This window comes from Rhincodon typus, chromosome 11, assembly GCF_021869965.1.
Source record: "Rhincodon typus isolate 14 chromosome 11, sRhiTyp1.1, whole genome shotgun sequence".
Classification (NCBI taxonomy): domain Eukaryota; kingdom Metazoa; phylum Chordata; class Chondrichthyes; order Orectolobiformes; family Rhincodontidae; genus Rhincodon; species Rhincodon typus.
This window is the reverse complement of record NC_063342.1, coordinates 19,357,289-19,375,067: the sequence shown is the minus strand read 5'-3', so window position 1 is coordinate 19,375,067 and position 17,779 is coordinate 19,357,289. Positions and strand designations below refer to the sequence as shown.

Sequence of the window (17,779 nt, the reverse complement as noted above, 5' to 3'; positions counted from 1 at the left end):
GCTTTAAATGGAAACCTGTTTACACTGATCTTTTGAACAATAAAGTGCAACTGTTTTGTTTTCAAACAAATTTCCTAAACAATTGTCTCACTCTGAGCCATAAAGACAATGAAATCAAAGTTCAACTTCTAGTCAGCACGGAGGTTGTTGATATTAGCCAAGGAAAGTATAGGACTGCTCTCAATTGGCTGCATGTTCAGTATGTGGGTAGGGTGGGAAAATGACTAGTGCTCCTGTTCTTAGTAGGTATATTGCAAGTGCATATTTCAGTGAGTACTAAATCATGTTTGATTCCTTTTACACAGAATCACTGACACTTCTTGCATGGTTTATATGTGAATAAAGGCCTCTTGGATAAGGTGGCAAAAGCCAATTGGATAAATGGAAAGAAACTGTAGAAATGGTGCCCAGATAGGAAAGGGGCAATTAAGGAAAACACGTCTTTAAATATACACAATATTGTGAAACATTCATAGAAGACTTTACAACATTCAAAAATATTCTGCTTAAATTGAGAAGCTTAAAAAAAGCAGCTGATTTTAATAAATACAGAACAAACCTCCACAGTCTACCACGATGTTCACACCCAGACCACCTGTTTCTTCTAAACAACTGTCCACAAGGTCAGCTTTCCCATCGGATAAATTGATCACCTTGGCTGAGAAACAGCAGAATTCAAATTAATTTCCAGTCCATCAGACCACTGATTTTCAATGACTCAAACATACCACCCTGATTGATTACAGAAAACTCTGGAAATACTCCGCTGATCTGGCAGCATCTTGGGAGAGGAAAAGAGAGTTACATCTTCAGTTCTGCCACCAGTTCTGATGAAAGGTAACAGCATGAAATGTTAACCCACTTTTCACTCTTCAGACACTGCCAAACTGTTGAGTACTTCCTGCACTTTGTGTTGTTATTTCAGAATTCCAACACCCACAGTATTTTGTTTTTCTGTGCCTCTTGATTAATGTTTTGAGTTCAGAAAACAAGGGCTTTTTGAATTTATGGATTACCATTACACATCCAGATATACTTTTCTGAAATTAAAAGATAACATTGAATAAACCAACTGAAGTTAGTACCAGTTAAAGGCAGCGAAGTAATGTAAAAATTAAGATGTTTGTCAAATGTCATCTGTCACTGAGGCTTTTTGCAATTAGTGGCAAACAGTAGAGATTAGGTGTGATGGAGATTAATCATAAAATATATTGTGATTGCACTATACCAGTGTAGTTTATTATTTTAATGGGATATAAACAACAATTACAAAACATTTAACTGGACTAATAATAGCAAGGCTCCACCAACTAAATTTAATGATTCATTGATTAGAATAAATTCAATAATTTAGGTTATAACAAAGCACAACCATTTTATAATGTGAATTCATTATGTTGCATAGTAATTGGGTATTGTATGCATTCAAATTGCATTCTCCAAACAATATTAGTAAGGAAATGAACTGAAGATTTCTCCGTAAACTGGTCAAACCCAAGGTCTAATTCATTGTTTGTAATAATGCGGCACTGAACCCATGATATGCCGATTCATCAATTTTGCAGATTTTTAAAGTTAAAATTAAACAGTGCAACGTTATGTTTGCAGTCACAGGGCTGGCAGTCTTAAATGCGTAAAAATCTTAGTTTTTACAGACACTAAAAAGGCTTTTAGAAATATTGCCTTCTGCTCTTTGTGAATTTCAGTTTCCAATTGTTACCTAAATAATTTCACTCTACTCTATTGTTATGGGCCAAACCAAACTCCCTCAAAATATATCAAGGGGATAGCCTAGACCCTAACTTTTATCTTATTTAAAAGCAAGTGCAAGGTGATACATTCCAGATGTAATTTGATTGGTCGCACTACTTGGCTTTAAGAAAAACACAATTTATTCTTACACCCAGCTGAAATACAAACAAAAGAAAGAAACATTGGGATAACTTAAACTTTTACTGTAACTCTAATAGTAATTATTTAACTACTAAACAGCAATTACTCCAGTATAGTAACATCACAAACACACCCTTGACAAAGTCAAATTCAGTGAAATAGATACATCTCACATGCAGTATTTCTCCAGTCCAGGAGAAAAGAACGCCAAAAGAAAATTCTGGCACAGAGAGAACTCCAGCTTTTTGTTGTAGCCAAGAGATGTATCACAGTTTCCACAGGCAACTTCAAACCTCAACAATTGAGCTAAAAAAGCAGCTAAATTAAAACCCTGGTTCTGTGGGAGCCTGACTCCACAAATTCATGATGCCTCTATAGTTCCAACTTTAAAAAAACCCCAGAGCCTCACAAGCTGTTTACAACTCAACACCTCTGACTCAAAACCTCACTTCGAAAAAAAGGACATATTAGACCTCTCAAAGCCATAGTATCATCACACGATTTGCCCTTGGGACATGGGTGTCGCCAGCTGGCCAGCTATTATTGGCCTTCCAAGTTGCCCCGGAGAGGGTAGTAGTGACCTGCCTTCTTGAACTGCTGCAGTCCATCCACAATACCCTTCGGCAGAAAATTCCAAATTCTGATCCAGCAACAGTGAAGGAGTAGCTTAGAGGGGAACTTGCAGACAGGGTGTTCCATGTATCTTCCGCCCTTGCCCATCTAGATGGAAGTAGGTGTGGGTCGTCTAAGGTGCCGTCTAAGGATCTTGGGTAGATTTTGTCTTGCTACTCTGTCTTAGATACAAGCACTTAAAAAATCTCCCTGTCCGCTCAAGAATTGAAATGTGAATTTGGGGTCAACTCACCAAACAACTGCAGTGAAATTCAAATCACCAAGATGGAAGTTGCTGCAGGTGAAACATGGTCCAGAAGAAACTCTTAAAAATTGATTTTACTTATACTCAATGACATCATAGCAGAACATTGTTATCACTAAAAACCTTTACTACTGAAAAGATAGAATTAAGTCAGATAATTATTTTAGCCAGATGTAACAGTATCTGAAATAGCCCCTTGTGTAAGTTTTTCCAGATATTTCTTTAGAATGTACCTTAAAGTGTAATTATTAGGCTCAATTTCTTTTCTCTTTTCTGTATAGTACTATCATTGATCATGTTTTGCCTCTTTCTCACTGCATCAATAATTCCTCACTTGTGTAAGTAGAGGTTATCTGATTTAGAATGAACGAATGTACCTCTTCAGGAAGCAAACTCTGCAGAGGGTGAAGAAGCAACTTTAGGAAGAGTTCATTCGCCTTCACACTTTCCAAGTTTATTCCGTGTAAATAATAATTTTGTTTTAATGGGCCAATATCACGACATAAACCTTTGAACTGTGATTTAATGAGTGAATATCTGCTGAAACTAAAATTTTAAACCTTAGTTTTCAACAAAAATTAAGGCAATTTCCCCACCTATCAGGTTACGATAATGAGAAAGAAATTAGGCAGGATTTTGCATGGAGATGAGATTGCAAGATATTCCATCTGCCTTTGTCTACAGCTCTCTGTAGACTCTGTCATCTGCAAACTTGTCTATAGCACTTCCACTTTCCTCGAACAAGTTATATTAGTAGATATCATAAATAATTGTGGCTCCCAACAGTGAACCCTGTGTCACTCCATTAGTTATGGGTAGCCATCCTGAAAATGCCCTCCTTACCCCAACTCTCCGTCTTCTATTAGTCAATCCTCTATCCATGCTAATTTACAATCTACAACATCATGGGCTCTTACCTTTATTAAGTAGCATAATGTGTGGTACCTTCTCAAACGCTTTTTGAAAATCTAAATATATTACATCATTGCTTCCCCTGTATCAATCCTGCTTGCTACCTTCTAAAAGAATTACAGTACATTTCTTAGGCATGATTTCCCTTTCATGAAGTCATGCTAACTCTCCCACAGTTACCTGTTTTATCTCTGTAGCTACTTCCTTTAATATCTTCGTACAAACACCACCAGGTTATATTAGTATTCCTGCTCTTTACCTTTTCTTGAATTTTTTTCTTTTACAGGCGAGTATCTATCTTTTACCTCATGATCTATTTTTAAGAAAGTGGAAAACAGAAAAGACTAGTGAACTGAACACAAACCAAAGACATTTTTACTTTAAAGACATCAATCCTACTCACTAAATTTATATTTTGTTCAGACTAAAGTAAACAAACATCTCTTTCCCTCCTCTGGTTGACTACTTGAGACACTCAACCAGCACCCTATTGTAAGTTACAATCTCAATTTCTAAATCACACTAAATTATCTACTAATATATGCTCTCAACAAGAAGCCGAGTCGCTTAGCCAGTTTCAGCTGGCTCTTAATCAATCTGTTTTTTCACTGAAACCCTAAAAAAAAAAACCATGCTCATGGCTTGTACCTCTAGAATTTAAACTGTAGAGATTCATTTAAGGCCAACTACAAACTAACTTTAGTTTGTACAAATAAAAGACTTAGAGTTTCTTAAATAACAAAAGCACTCAATCCTAGTTGAACAAAGTTTGCTAGCTCTGTTTAGATGATCAAATACCTCTATATCACCCAATACAACTCAACCTTTGTGCGATGCCTCGTGTGTATATTTAATGCTTATCAAGATGTTAGGCACAATGCCTGACTAACTCGAGGTCAGCATCTTCATTCGATTGGATAATGCCCATCAAGTTGCAGCGAAAACCTTTCCAGTCACATGTCAAAAAATCTTTAATGCCAAGTAGACTTTGCCATCCTTTAGTCTTTTTCCTTCAATGTAAAATAAAATTCAGTAAAACTGATTTTTCGTTAGAGAGGTATGGTACAATTTTAAAAAAAAAACTCAGTACAGAAGTCCTCATTGGTGCATCCTCATATATACCCTCCTAAAAATGTACTTCAGCTATGAAATGTGAAGCTAGAAGCTAATTACTACTGCACTGAAGGGCCTTAACGGAGAGGGTAGGAAGGCCTGTTTTGACTTAGCTGAATAGTCAATAACCAAGGATAACATATTTAAAGCAACTGTTAGAAAGTACCCAGGATAATGGAGGAGAAATCAATTTCATCCAGACAGTGATGAAAATCTGGAACTAAAGGCAAGAGAAAGATACCAGAGGTAAACCACATCATATTTCAAAAGTGTACTCTGATGTGGACTTGAAGTGCCATAACCTAAAGGTTGGAATCTAAGATTAAGATGGGCAGCCCCTTTTTTGCCACCACAGGGATACTGGACTGAATGGTCTCCTCCTGTGCCAGATTTTTCTGTTTTTACATTATAATACTGGACATTAGTGCTCATATTGAAATACATTACAGTTGATAAATAAACATTGATGTGGTGGGAAACAGCTTTAAAATCAGTTGTTGAGGTTCGCATACACAGGTATAAAATCCTTAAGTTCAAATGCAAACACTCCTAGTCCAAGCATATTTGAATGATCCAATTCGACTGATACAAATAATTCTCACCCTGTTTGGCCAGTGTATCACTGAATGATCTTACAGCCAGAATGCACTTTACATCCCCCACAGCTCACTCATCAAGCACTTCTGTCCACTCCCACTTTATATCCTAAAATTGATCTTGCCTGAAGTCAATCAGCAATATGACGTGGCTCAGTTCTTTAGCATTGCAGCAAGACAACTATCTGATTCCACACACTTATAGGTACAGCTGTTTGAAAGTCAATCACGACTTTTACTTTTTGTTCAAGGTACTAACCCAGAAAGCAAGCACTGCTTGCCCACTGGGTAAGCAGCATCTAGTTTGATCCCTTATATGTAGGGCCACTGTTTTAGTTTACAGGGATTAGTGGATAGAAGCAGGGAATGCTTCCCAACACAGTATTGCAGACCCCAGTGAATTTCACAATACCAAATAATGAAAATGGCGTTTGAATTTATTCAGTGACTATAGAAAAATGGGCCTGCTGATCTACACGAGATTGTGGCTGTACTCAGATTTAGAATACACACCCCAAGTGGTTCCTTGGCTCCTTCAGAGGCTGAGCACTACTCAAGTGATAATACTATACTGTAGAGTCACCACCATTAATGGCACAGGACTAGAATATAACTGTAGCTTTATTTAATAGCTTGACAAATTTGGCCCTTTGGACCAACTTGTTCAAGCTGACCTGGTTTCTAAAGCTGCTTAGACGAGGAGGAGAACCTTATTTCTCGATAGTACAATCGGTTTGAGTTAGAACATATCGGCTTTATTGCAATTATGTTTCAGATTACTTAGAAACAATGACTTACCTACCAAAGGTTGTCTGATACCTTAGGAAATACAGCCATAGTGCAGGAAGGACAGGATATAAAGAGAAAACAAAATGAAACATTGGAAAATGAAATCACACTCAAAAAGCAGGAAACAAAAAGATGTCTATCCATAGTCATTTAAGTTACGTGCACCTGAAGAATGAGAAATATAGATACCAAACTCTAAAATCACCTTAACTTGAAAACTAAAGTGCAGCAATTTCTAACTGTAATGAGACCAATGAAATATTCAATCGACATATACATAGTACTTGATACTTCATGCCTTAAACATACAAATTAAAATACACCATTTCATAATGATGTCAGAGTTTTAAGTCTTTAAAATTAATATAAATTTAAATACTTCCTTAGTTAATTTCTTCACATATTATACAGTGAAAAAGGAAATGTACTTCAAACCATCAAGGTTTTAATAAATGGAACTGTGAATATAAACCAGGAATATCTTATATGAAGTGAGATTACAGAACCAGGCTTTCTGACACAAAGTGTAGGACGAGGGACTACTTGCATGTAGTTCCAATTCTTACAAGTCATCAGGACAATTGAGAAAGCTTATGGAACTTGACTAGTAATAACAGCACAAGCAAGAAAATCTGGCTACCAGCATTGTTAAAAAATGTGGCCAAGCATATGAAGTTAAAAAGGTATTTTTTAAAATTATACATCCCTTTTCTAAAGGAGAAACAGAAGATTAAATAATGACCAAATCTACTAAAAGGTAGACTAACGGGAATGAAATCTCAAAAATTATAACGGTAAGTATGCAAGACAAGCAATTACTGTAAGACAATTGAAATGGGAAGAGGAGAAATAAAATATACAAGTCCACAGTGAGGGTCTTGTGGACTGTGGACAATATCATTAACTCTTGGCAAGAAGGCCTGGGTTCAAGTCCAATCTGCCCAGGTGTGTGTCGTAACAGGTTGATTAAAAATATTCAGAGAATCATAGAACTGTCACAGTATGACAGCAGGCCATTCAGCACATTGAGTCCACATCACTCTCCAAAAAGCATCTCACTCAGACCCAAACCCCCCACCCTATCCATGTAACCCTGCAAGAAGTAGAGCATAACGGTTGAGGGGAATTTTTGTGATCTGCAGCCTATGTCCATTCGGGTTCTGTAGGGATCAGTGTTGGGACCCTTGCTGCTTGGAGTATATACAAATAACATACACTTGAATTTAGCACGGTTATCAGTAAATTCGTGGATGACACAAAAACTGGTAGGGTGATAAATAGCAAAACAGATATCCTTAGATTACAGGAGGATATAGTCAAGTTGGTCAGATGGACTGAGCAGTCGCAAACAGAATTCAATCTGGACAAGTGTAAGGTGATGCGCTTCGGTATGACAAACAATGTAAGGAAATACATGATGAACAGTAGGATCCTGGGAAGCATTCTGAGAAGGATCAGAGAGACCTTGGTATGCATGTCCACCTATCCCTTAAGGTAGCATGACAGGTAAGTAAAGTGGTTAGGAAGACATATGGGATACTTGTCTTTATTAGCCAAGGCACAGAGTTTAAGGGCAGAGAGATTATGCTGGGACTGTATAAAACTTTGGTTTGGGCAAAACTAGAGTATTGTGTACAGTTCTGGAATCCACATTACAGGAGGAATGTGATTGCATCAGAGAGGGTACAGAGGAGATTTACCACGAGGTTGCCTGGGCTGGAGAGTTTTAGTTATGAAAAAGAACTGGAGCAGAGACTGAGGAGGGACATGACTAAGATGTATAAAATTGAAGAGCATAGATAGGCTAGACAGGAAGGAACCTTTCCCCTGGCTGGTGGGATCAACGACAAAAGGATATAGTTTAAGGCAAAGGGCAAGATGTTTATAGGAGATGTGAAGTGGTTATTTTTCACCCAGAGGGTGATGGGAATTTGAAACTCACTGCTTGTAAGGCTGGTAGGGACAGAAACCCTGATAACATTTAAGAACTCCATGGAACACAAACAAAATGAAAGACAATGGTTATCATGATGAAAATTCTTCTGTGGCTCTCATGCTATAGTTGTCATGGGCCAGTCATCGAAGCTTCAGGAGAGCATTCAATTAAAACCCTCAGCTTAATTATCTTCAGAGCTGCATTAACGATCTTCACTTTGACATGAAATTGAGAGCACAATTTTTCGCAAACTGTCTTTCAGTATTCTGTTTTATTGATAACCCCTTAGATAGTGAAGCAACCCTGACCAGCCATAATCAGAACCAAGCCCCAGCTTACATGCCTCAGATATTTTCAAACACACAAGTACCAGGTAATGACCTTTTAAACAACTGAAAACACTAACATCTCCCCTTGATATTCAAAAGCATCAACATTGCTTAACCTTCCAAATTGTGTAGAGAACTTACCTCACCAGTAGTCAGCATTTCCCTAATTCTTCAAACTTTGTGTCCATCAAGACAAAACATGATGGTATTACAGAGTTAAACATTATTCTATGGTTAGACCATAAATCAGCACCAAGCACTTTCAAATTAAAATTAGTAGTATCAACTCAACAACTTTCTTTCAATCTATTATACCACTGATATGTATTATTAATAACACACTTCTACATGCAAGTTTCTTAAGTTTCTTCTGAAGGATCTGAAGACCTAACAGGTAGAGAAATACTGCTCTCATCCATCCATGGGCTGGATTAGAGCTCAAGCCCTGAATTGAAAAGGATATTGTGACGATATCATATGGCACCCACCTCTCCAACAAAATATTGGAGAAAAATAAGAAAAACAAGTGGGTTCATGTTTACTTTAATTGATAGTAAATCAGCCATCTACTTTGCACCTCTTTCAATTCTATAGAATAAAAAAAGGGATGAAATGGTAGGCAGATTCACTACTTCCCATTTCGCTTAACTAACAGGCAAAAGTTGATTAGTCTTTCCAAGGTACCCATTACAGTTTAATATTTTTGCTGATTATTTTAATATACTAGACCCTAAATGGTCCAATAACAGGGAAGGCAAAACTTAGCAAGAAAAACGAGATCCAAATGGAATTTGGTCATCTGAAGCAATTATCGGTCAATTTATCCTTGAAAAAGAATGCACATTAGACAAAATCAGTTTAAAATCACATAATAGACAAATCAGCTATAAATTCTTGTGTAGGACAGGAATGATGTTTAATTAGTGGTCTCCTGAACTGAAATTACTTAAACTGACTCAATAGCTGCAAATACAGCTAAAATTCAATCACAAGCTATGAAGCAACAGTTCTCTAGATAATGATCATTGGGCCAGCAGAAACAGCCAACTTGTTTACTTCTTCCCCCCCCACCACCCCCTGCCATGTTCCATGGTTAGGATTCCATCCAATGCTTAGGAAATGATCAAATGCAATGTTCCCCATTCTCTGCATGGCTATTTAACCATTGTTTAGCTGTATTTTGAAAAGAAAATTGGAATATCTAATAAAAGCTTTGAAAGTATAGTCTCAGTTACCCACAGACAATCAGAAAAGTCTGATGTTTGTTCTTCATTAATTTGCTTTTATTATTTAACCTTTTTTTTTAAAATTAACCTGTTCAGGAATGTTATTACACACCTATGTAGCAGGTAGGACTTTAACCAGAGCCTTTCAGTCCAGGATAGGGTCACGACCACTGTGCCACAAGGCGGCCCCTTATTAAAAGATAGCAGTTGCCATGGTGTCGTTTGAACCCAGGCCCCTCCCAGAGCATTAACCAAGGCTCGCTGGGTTACAAGTCCAATGATAGTACCCCGAGGCTATGGTCTCCCCTAATGAGAAAGGTGGAGAAGTAAAGTCCTTCAGGGTAACTTCAGCCAGTTGCTAAGGTCAGATGGAGGAACAGTTTGATTACATTTGAGTTAAAAGAGAGGAAAACAGACATAATTCTTACTGATGATCATTATCCATTTACCGATGTTGGAAAGTACATTTGAGAGGGTGCCACAGGTCAGATTAGGATTGGTGTTGGCTGTGGTTGTGTCCTCTGTCAGTACGAAATAAGGCTCATATATGAAGATGAATGGGATAACATTAAGAACACAGTAAGAGTGTTTACAGGAGCTTTTTAAGAAATTACTTAAGGGTAATGAGAAAAAAAATTAATCTAATTTTCCAGGTGGGATGCAGGGCCAGGGTGATCCCATTAACCCAGAGGAGAAGTTCTTTCAACATTTCTATTCTCTATAAATTACCATACTGCTTGTCCGACAACCCTTACTGGGGTGGATACTTCCTAGGAATAATGTTGTAACTCAAGCAGTTGTCTGCAGAACCGGTCATAAATTCTTATTCACCCATCTACTTCATGCTTCTCCTTGATAATTGCCCTTGGCTTGAACAGATTTTTCACTACCTTGTCATATTTGGCTTCAAGGTGAGCTTCCAAACACACACCTACACCACCAGCGTTACCCTATTTTAACTTCCAGAACATTGTGCAATTCTATCCAACATTCCATTGCCTTTCCACCTCTGGAACATCTCATAATACTCCAACAAGCCTGCACACTACCAATTCTAATGCTGCACACCACTAATTTTCATCCCTCCATTACTGACGGCCATGCCTTCGGTTGCCGAATATTCTGCACTCTGGAATTCACTCCCTACACATTTATGCTATTCGCTCCTCCTTTAAGAACCACCTTTTTCTGTCCCAATATCTCATTATGTTACTTGAAGTTGAACTTTCTTTGATAATACTTCCATAAAGTTCTTAGAAAGGGATGGATTAAGAGAGAAATGGCATATTTTGTTAAGGAAAGGTAATAGCTTACTATTTTAATTTTTTATTTGAGGAAGTAACAAGGAGGCTGGATGAATGTAGAGCAATGGATATTTTCTGCATGCATTTCAGTAAGGCATTTGATCAAGTCCCACATGGCAGATTGGTTAGAAAAGTAAAAGCCCATGGAATGCATGGCAATGTGGTGAGTTGGATCAAAATTTGGCTCAGTGTCAGGAAACAGATGTCAATTAATGCTTTTTGTGAGTGGAAGTGGTTTCCAGTGATCAACAGTGCTCAGTGTTGGATCCCTTGCTATTTGTGGCATGTATTAATAGTTTAGACTTAAATGTGGGAGGCATGCTTGGGAAATTTTCCCACAACGTTGGGCATGTCATGAAAAAACAGCAAAGGTTGTGAACAGGATAGCTGTCAATTGCAGAATGGTTTCCATGATGTAGTTGAGTGTGTGGAAAAGTGTCGAACGGAATTAAATCTGGAGATGTGTGAGGTTATACATTTTGGGAGGGCAAACGACGCAAGGAAATACATAATAAATGGGAGGATATGAGAGGGGTTGAGGAAAATGAGAGTCATTTGAGTGCATATCCACAGGTAAGACAGGTAGATAAGGTAGTAAAGAAGACATGTAAAATGCTTTCCTTCATTGGGCATGGTTTTGAGTATAAAAGCGGGGTTGTAATGTTCGGATTGTACAAGACAATGGTTAAGCCATGATCGTACTTGTGTTTACATTTCTGGTCACGTTATAGGAAACACATAATTACTCTACAGCAGTGACCTCCAATTTAAGCACAGATCATTTTGCCATTTAAGTGCAACTCTGCATCTATCCTGAAGAAATATAAAGTAAACACTTTAATTTCAATGCTTTATAAATCTAAAACCAAGTATATGTAATTATTCTTTGTGTCTTCCACTTACCAAGTCTCTGTCTGCATGTGGCTTGAATCGAAGTTGTAGTTTGAGACAGCTAGTCATTTGGTGACCACCAAATGCATCAGGCGGGTGCAATACTTGGATGCAATTATCTTCATTTGGGAGAACATAATCTCAGGATATATGGGGTCAAAGTAAGCTTTCATGTTAAAAGTACAGGATTGTGGGAATTGTTTCTCTTCCCCGATCGAGTCCTCAAAAATCACTGTTCCTTGATCTGAATTTCAATTATTACGCAAAACGATAGAGTTATCTCAGTATAAACACCACTGCTTTGTAAATCAAAAACCTGACGGAATTTGGTAGCCAACATATCAAGGTCTCCTTGAAGGAATGAACTTGAGACAAGCACAATGCCTCTTCCTAAAATGATCAGCTGAATTTGTCTGCTAACTTCCTCAAGTGTGCACAGTCATTTTCTGGGTGGAACCATTCCTTGTTGTCTTTTTCTAGTATTTTCCCTAGACTCTGGAACTGTTGCAGTATTTACTTTTTAAATGGGAGGATCACAGACTCTGTTTCAAACTTGAATGCATTCACAGCACTGACAATATGTGCTAGGTCTCTGTCCTTTCCCCTCCAGTTCACAGTTCAGCTTAGAGTCAGAGTCATAGGGATGTACAGATTGTTTAGTTTTGATATTATTTCTGCAAGGAAGCTGAAGTCGAACAACCACACATTATCTAACAGCTCACTGCACATTTCATTCCTGGATTTAAGGGAAGTGACAATTTCAGGCAGCAGATTTAAAAACCGTTACACGAGTCTCTCAAGTTAACCACCTCACATCAGTATGGAGGATTGGTTCATTGTAGGCAGCATTGAGTTAATAAAGTAAGGATTTAAACAATAGATGCTTGCTCCAATTGAGTTTACAATCTTAACAACTTTAATTACATGAAAAAATTCCATTACTTTATTTGCTACTGCTTGCTGGTGGATTAAACAGTAGAAATTTATAAAACAGAAGAAATCAAGATCATTGCTGCAAAATGCAACAAAGCCTAAATTTGTGCCAATCATGGCTGATACACCATCAGTGGTGATAGTAACCAGTTTCTTGGTTAAAATGTTTTTATCAAGCACATACCTTTTAAAGGCATTGTTCTTTATTTAAGGGGCAAAAGGGTGAGAAGATCCTCTTTAATTGTCAAGTCTTCCAAAATGATATGCACAAAAGCAATCAATTGGGCTGTGTTTGTCATGTTGATGGATTCATCTAACTGCATTGAGAAGCATTCATAGTCCTCATGATCCTGCAGTTGCTGAAAGATGTCTTCAGACAAAGATTCCACTCATCTTGCTACTGTGGAAGCACCAAATGAAATGCTCCGCTTTGCTGTTATTATTTCTTCTTTGTTCTTAAAGTCTTTGAATAAAGAATTAAAAGCTACAGTCATTGCGTTGTTAATTACTTCCCCCATGTGATTGATTTATGTTTTGCCAGAAAATGGCAAAGACGAATTGATACCTTACTGCTAATATATAAAGAAAAGACTGTTAAGCTTTCAAAACAGCCTTCAGCTCGTCAACTTTCTTTGTCCAATACCTGCTGTTCAGGGCAAGACGGTCCTTGAATTTACCGTACGCAAGTCCAAATTCCATTTTTTTACTAAGTGATATACTTCGGTGACATGTAAGTAGTCTGATTTTTTTTTTTTTTAAAAAACAGTTGCAAACAGAAATTTTCTCATTCTCATGGAAGTTATACATTTTCCGTTTCTTTTTAGATGGTCCAGGGTTCATCACTCATCACTATTGCTTCATTTTGTAGTTTGTGATGTCACTCTGCTGCTGGTAAAGCTGCAAGTAGGCTGTAGTGATTGTAATGAGGTCAGTCAGGTGGACCACATAAAATCAGGCATCCTGTTCAGTCTGAGAGCTGGTTCTGAGGGAGCTGGGTCAGTGTCCAGGACACACTGCGCATAAATAATGGGCGAGTTGGTGACGGGATACCTGCCGCTGCGGAGTTATTTCATAGGCCTCTGGATTTTCGCCTCGGGAATATCCAGAATGTTGCTGGCTCCTTTCAAGTATGGAGGCAAGGGAAGTCACTTCTGTGGTTGCGATTTGTTTCGGGGTAGCTGATCAGCACTGATATTGGCAGTGTGGCATGGCCACATTTCCCATATTTATTTTCATCCCGCACAGACCTATTATGGCTCTAGCAAGGACTTGAAAATTATAGCTATAAAGGAAAGTTTGGATAGACTAGGTTGTTTTCCTTAGAAATAAAAGAGGAAAGGCTGTGAGATGACTGGACTGAGGAGTACAAAATAATGAGGCATTTGGATAGAGGGGACAAGGAAGACAGAGTTCACTGATCAGACGGTCAATTACCGGGGGCACAGATTTAAGGTAAATGGTAGAAGGGTTGGAGGGGACAAGAGGAAAAACCTTTTCATTTCAGAGGTTGGCAGTAGTCTGGAAATCCTGTCTAGTTTGGTGGTTGAGGTGGAAACCCTCTACTCATTTAAAAGACACTTGAAAAGTTGTAACCTGCAAGACTAAAATGGAAAGTGGAAATAAAATGAGCAGCTAATGTAGCCATGATGGGCTGAATGGTGTCTTACCTGTGCTGGTTCTAAGTAACTTGGGATGTTTTGTGATGTTAAAGGAGCTACACAAATTCAGATGCTCTTGCAATTGTGCCTTTACATTGAGGCCTATTACAGATCTGACTTTCAAGTCAAAAACTATAAATATGAAAGCAGTTGTAATACTATCCCATAACCTTGAAAGGAATTACATTTTCCATTTGGGAAATTCATTTATTTTCATGCATTATTTGAATCTATCAACTGGAGCTTTTTATAGCAAACAGTCACAATAATCCCAAGAAAAACCTAGTTCACTATCATACTTGCTCTGTTTCAGAGTCCATGGCACACTCGGGTTCAGCCAGGTTGAAAAAGTGTACAGACCTATTAAACAGCTTCAAGAGGACAAGAATCACAGAGTTGTTACTGAACAGAAGGAGGCCATTTAACCATCCGTGCCTGCACCAGCTCTTCCAATAAGCATCATTACCTCCTGCCAATCTTCTTGCTTTTACCCTATACCCTTGCATACTATTTCTATTGAAATAATAATCCATATCGCTCTTAAATGCCTCAATTAAAAATGCTACCATCATACTTCCAGGCAGTGCATTCCAAACCCCAACTACTCACTCAGTGAAAACATTCTGTCTCACTTGCTTCTTTTGCACATCACTTTAAATCTATGCCCTTTTATTTCTGTTACTTTTATAAGCAGGAACAGCTTCTCGCTCCAACCCGTTTAAAATTTCACAAATTTCAATTAAATCTCCTCTCAAAGGCAAGCAGTCCCAACTTCTTAAATCTATCCTCAACTGAAATTTCTCATTTCTGGAGCAATTCTTGTAAAATTGCTTCCGCAAACCTTATCATGCACTCAATCTTTTCTATAATGTGGTGTCCAGAACTGTACATATTACCACAGCTGAGGTCTAAGAAGGGCCTTATATAAGTTCAACATCACTTCCTTGCTTTTGTACTCCACGTGCCTTTTATTAAAGTTAAGGACGCTGTATGCTTTATTAACTGCTTTCTTCATTTATCCTGCCACCTTCAATGGCGTGTGCACATAAACACTCGGGTTTCTCTGCTCTTGGGCTCCCTTTACAAATGTACCTCTTATTTTGTGTCATCTTTTAATATTCTTCCCACCAACGGGCATGGTCTAACACTGCTTTGCACTCAACCTCATCTGCCACCTATCTGCATACTCCACCAACTTGTCAATATCTTTTTGGAGTTCCACTGTATCATCTTCACAGTTTGCAAGTCTTCCAAGTTTCATGTCATCTGCAAACTTTGAAACTCTCCCTTGCACACCAAGATCCAGATCCTATCAGGAAATGCAAGGGTTCAACACAGACCCTGAAAAGTGAGGCAATGTCAATATATAAAACACAAATGGATCATCGCACCTCAACATTTCTGGTTGGTCGAAATGTTATTTCAAATACATTCCAATTTAAAATAAAAGATAGCAAGAAAATACTTAATGTTTGTTAAATATTCCTCTAGTCTATCAACAGCTAATGCCAATTATAAAATATTATAGACAAAGGATTATCACAAGAATCAATGACACAATTGTTCATTATTTTGTACAATAATAATTTACAGCCATATTGTTATCTTGACCCTTGTCAAAATGATTTATTTTCTTACCCTGGAAAGGAAAAAAAATGACAGACTGCAGCAATTAAAAATCTGAAATGTGCAAAATGTAAGGCTTGAAAAAATAGGAACAGGAAGTTTAAATATGAGAACATGGTGGGCCTAAATTGCTGTCTCCGTTCTGAGACTGACATTCTATTATACTCAAAATATTATTATTGCTCTTTGTACTCATGATTGCTCGAATGGGCAACATCAATCCTTTATTTCACTATATCATAAATGTAAGCAAAAAAAGCTTTTAGCACTGTACACACATACAATACTGGGATATTAATGTTTTAGGAAAAAGTGCATCTTTTTACAGAAAAAAAATTTAAGGTGGTCTCTAAATTAATGTTAAAAGTTATTCTGTTTAATAGTGACCTCCAAAGAAGTTACCTTCTTATCGTTATTTACAGTGCACAAGTAAGCCATTCGGCCCATTGTGTCCACACCAGTCAAAAATCTCACCACAGCCTTCCAGTTTTCCAGCTCTTGGCCCATAGTTCTGGAGCCTATCACAATGCAAGTGAATATCCAAATTCTGCTTAAACTGAATTAAGCTTAAAATACAAACTTTTATTAACTTCATTTTTTTCAGACGAGTTACATATTATAGATCCCTGCTAGCTTGTGTGCATGCTCATATGCTTAATCGTTAAATGTAAACTCAAGAGATTTTTTTTGAATAGCTTGCTATCAGCACTTTTCCCCCCCAAAACATACTTCAGGAATTGCTACAGTTCACTCAAAACTAGTGTGGAAATGGCTTAGGGATAAACATCACTTAGTTTGGAAGTAAAAGTGAGACTGCAATACCCATATTTAGGACTGTGACATACAAGTCAAAGTCCAATTTGTGGATGTGTTGTCATGACTCACTTTGGGTTGATGGTGAACATCCCAACTGAGGAAACAGCCTATGCCATTCATTGTAGAACAGCCAGCATCCATTCTTATAGTAATCATGCTATAGACTGTTCTGATGAAAGATCATTGGCCTGAAATGTTATCGTTGTTTCTCTCTTCAGATGCTGTCCGACTCCAGTATTTGCAGCTTGTTCTGCTTTTGTTATTGCATGCAATGTTCTTGAAGAAATGCAAATAAAAAACACTTCACAGTGCATATGAAACTCAAAGAAAGGAACAAAAATGTACAATCCTTGGTCCATACTACTATTATTAATCCTGTGCAAAGCAGAAATAGAAGTGATGCAATTAGTTTCATCATCCTGAAAGAGAGTAGGAAAATACTGAACAGTCTTTCTTTTATTCATACACTCATGGGATGTGGGCATTGCTGACTGGCCAGCATTTATTGCCCATTCCTAGCTGCCCTTGAACTGGGGTAGTATGAACTGCAGATGCTGGAGAATCCGAGACAACAAGGTGCAGGGCTGAATGAACACAGCAGGCCAAGCAGCGTCATAGGAGCAGAGAGGGTCTAGGCCTGAAACGTCAGCCTCTCTGCTCCTATGATGCTGCTTGGCCTGCTGTGTTCATCCAGCCCTGCAGCTTGTTGCCCTTGAACTGAGTGGCTTGCTAGGCCATTTCAGAGGGCAGTTGAGAGTCAACCAGATTGCTGTGGGTCTGGAGTCACATGTCAGCCAGACCACGTAAGGATGGCAGATTTCCTTATCTGAAAGACATGAGTGAGCCAGTGGAATTTTCTGATAATTGGTGACAGCTTCAT

General features: G+C 38.0%; 1 protein-coding gene across 5 annotated transcripts in view; it reads right to left on the bottom strand.

The window, feature by feature from the left end:
• cryzl1 (crystallin, zeta (quinone reductase)-like 1) overlaps positions 1 to 17,779 on the bottom strand; it is an 85,787-nt gene that overhangs the window by 17,505 nt on the left and 50,503 nt on the right. For 4 of the 5 annotated variants that reach the window (XM_048603057.1, XM_048603058.1, XM_020532193.2 and 1 more), the window contains exons 9-10: positions 6,190 to 6,210; positions 560 to 658 (exon numbers count right to left, since the gene is read on the bottom strand). In XM_048603057.1, the coding sequence (XP_048459014.1) occupies positions 560 to 658; positions 6,190 to 6,210 (120 nt within the window). The remainder of the gene's footprint in view (positions 1 to 559; positions 659 to 6,189; positions 6,211 to 17,779) is intronic. The other variant, XM_048603060.1, reaches the window with a different exon arrangement.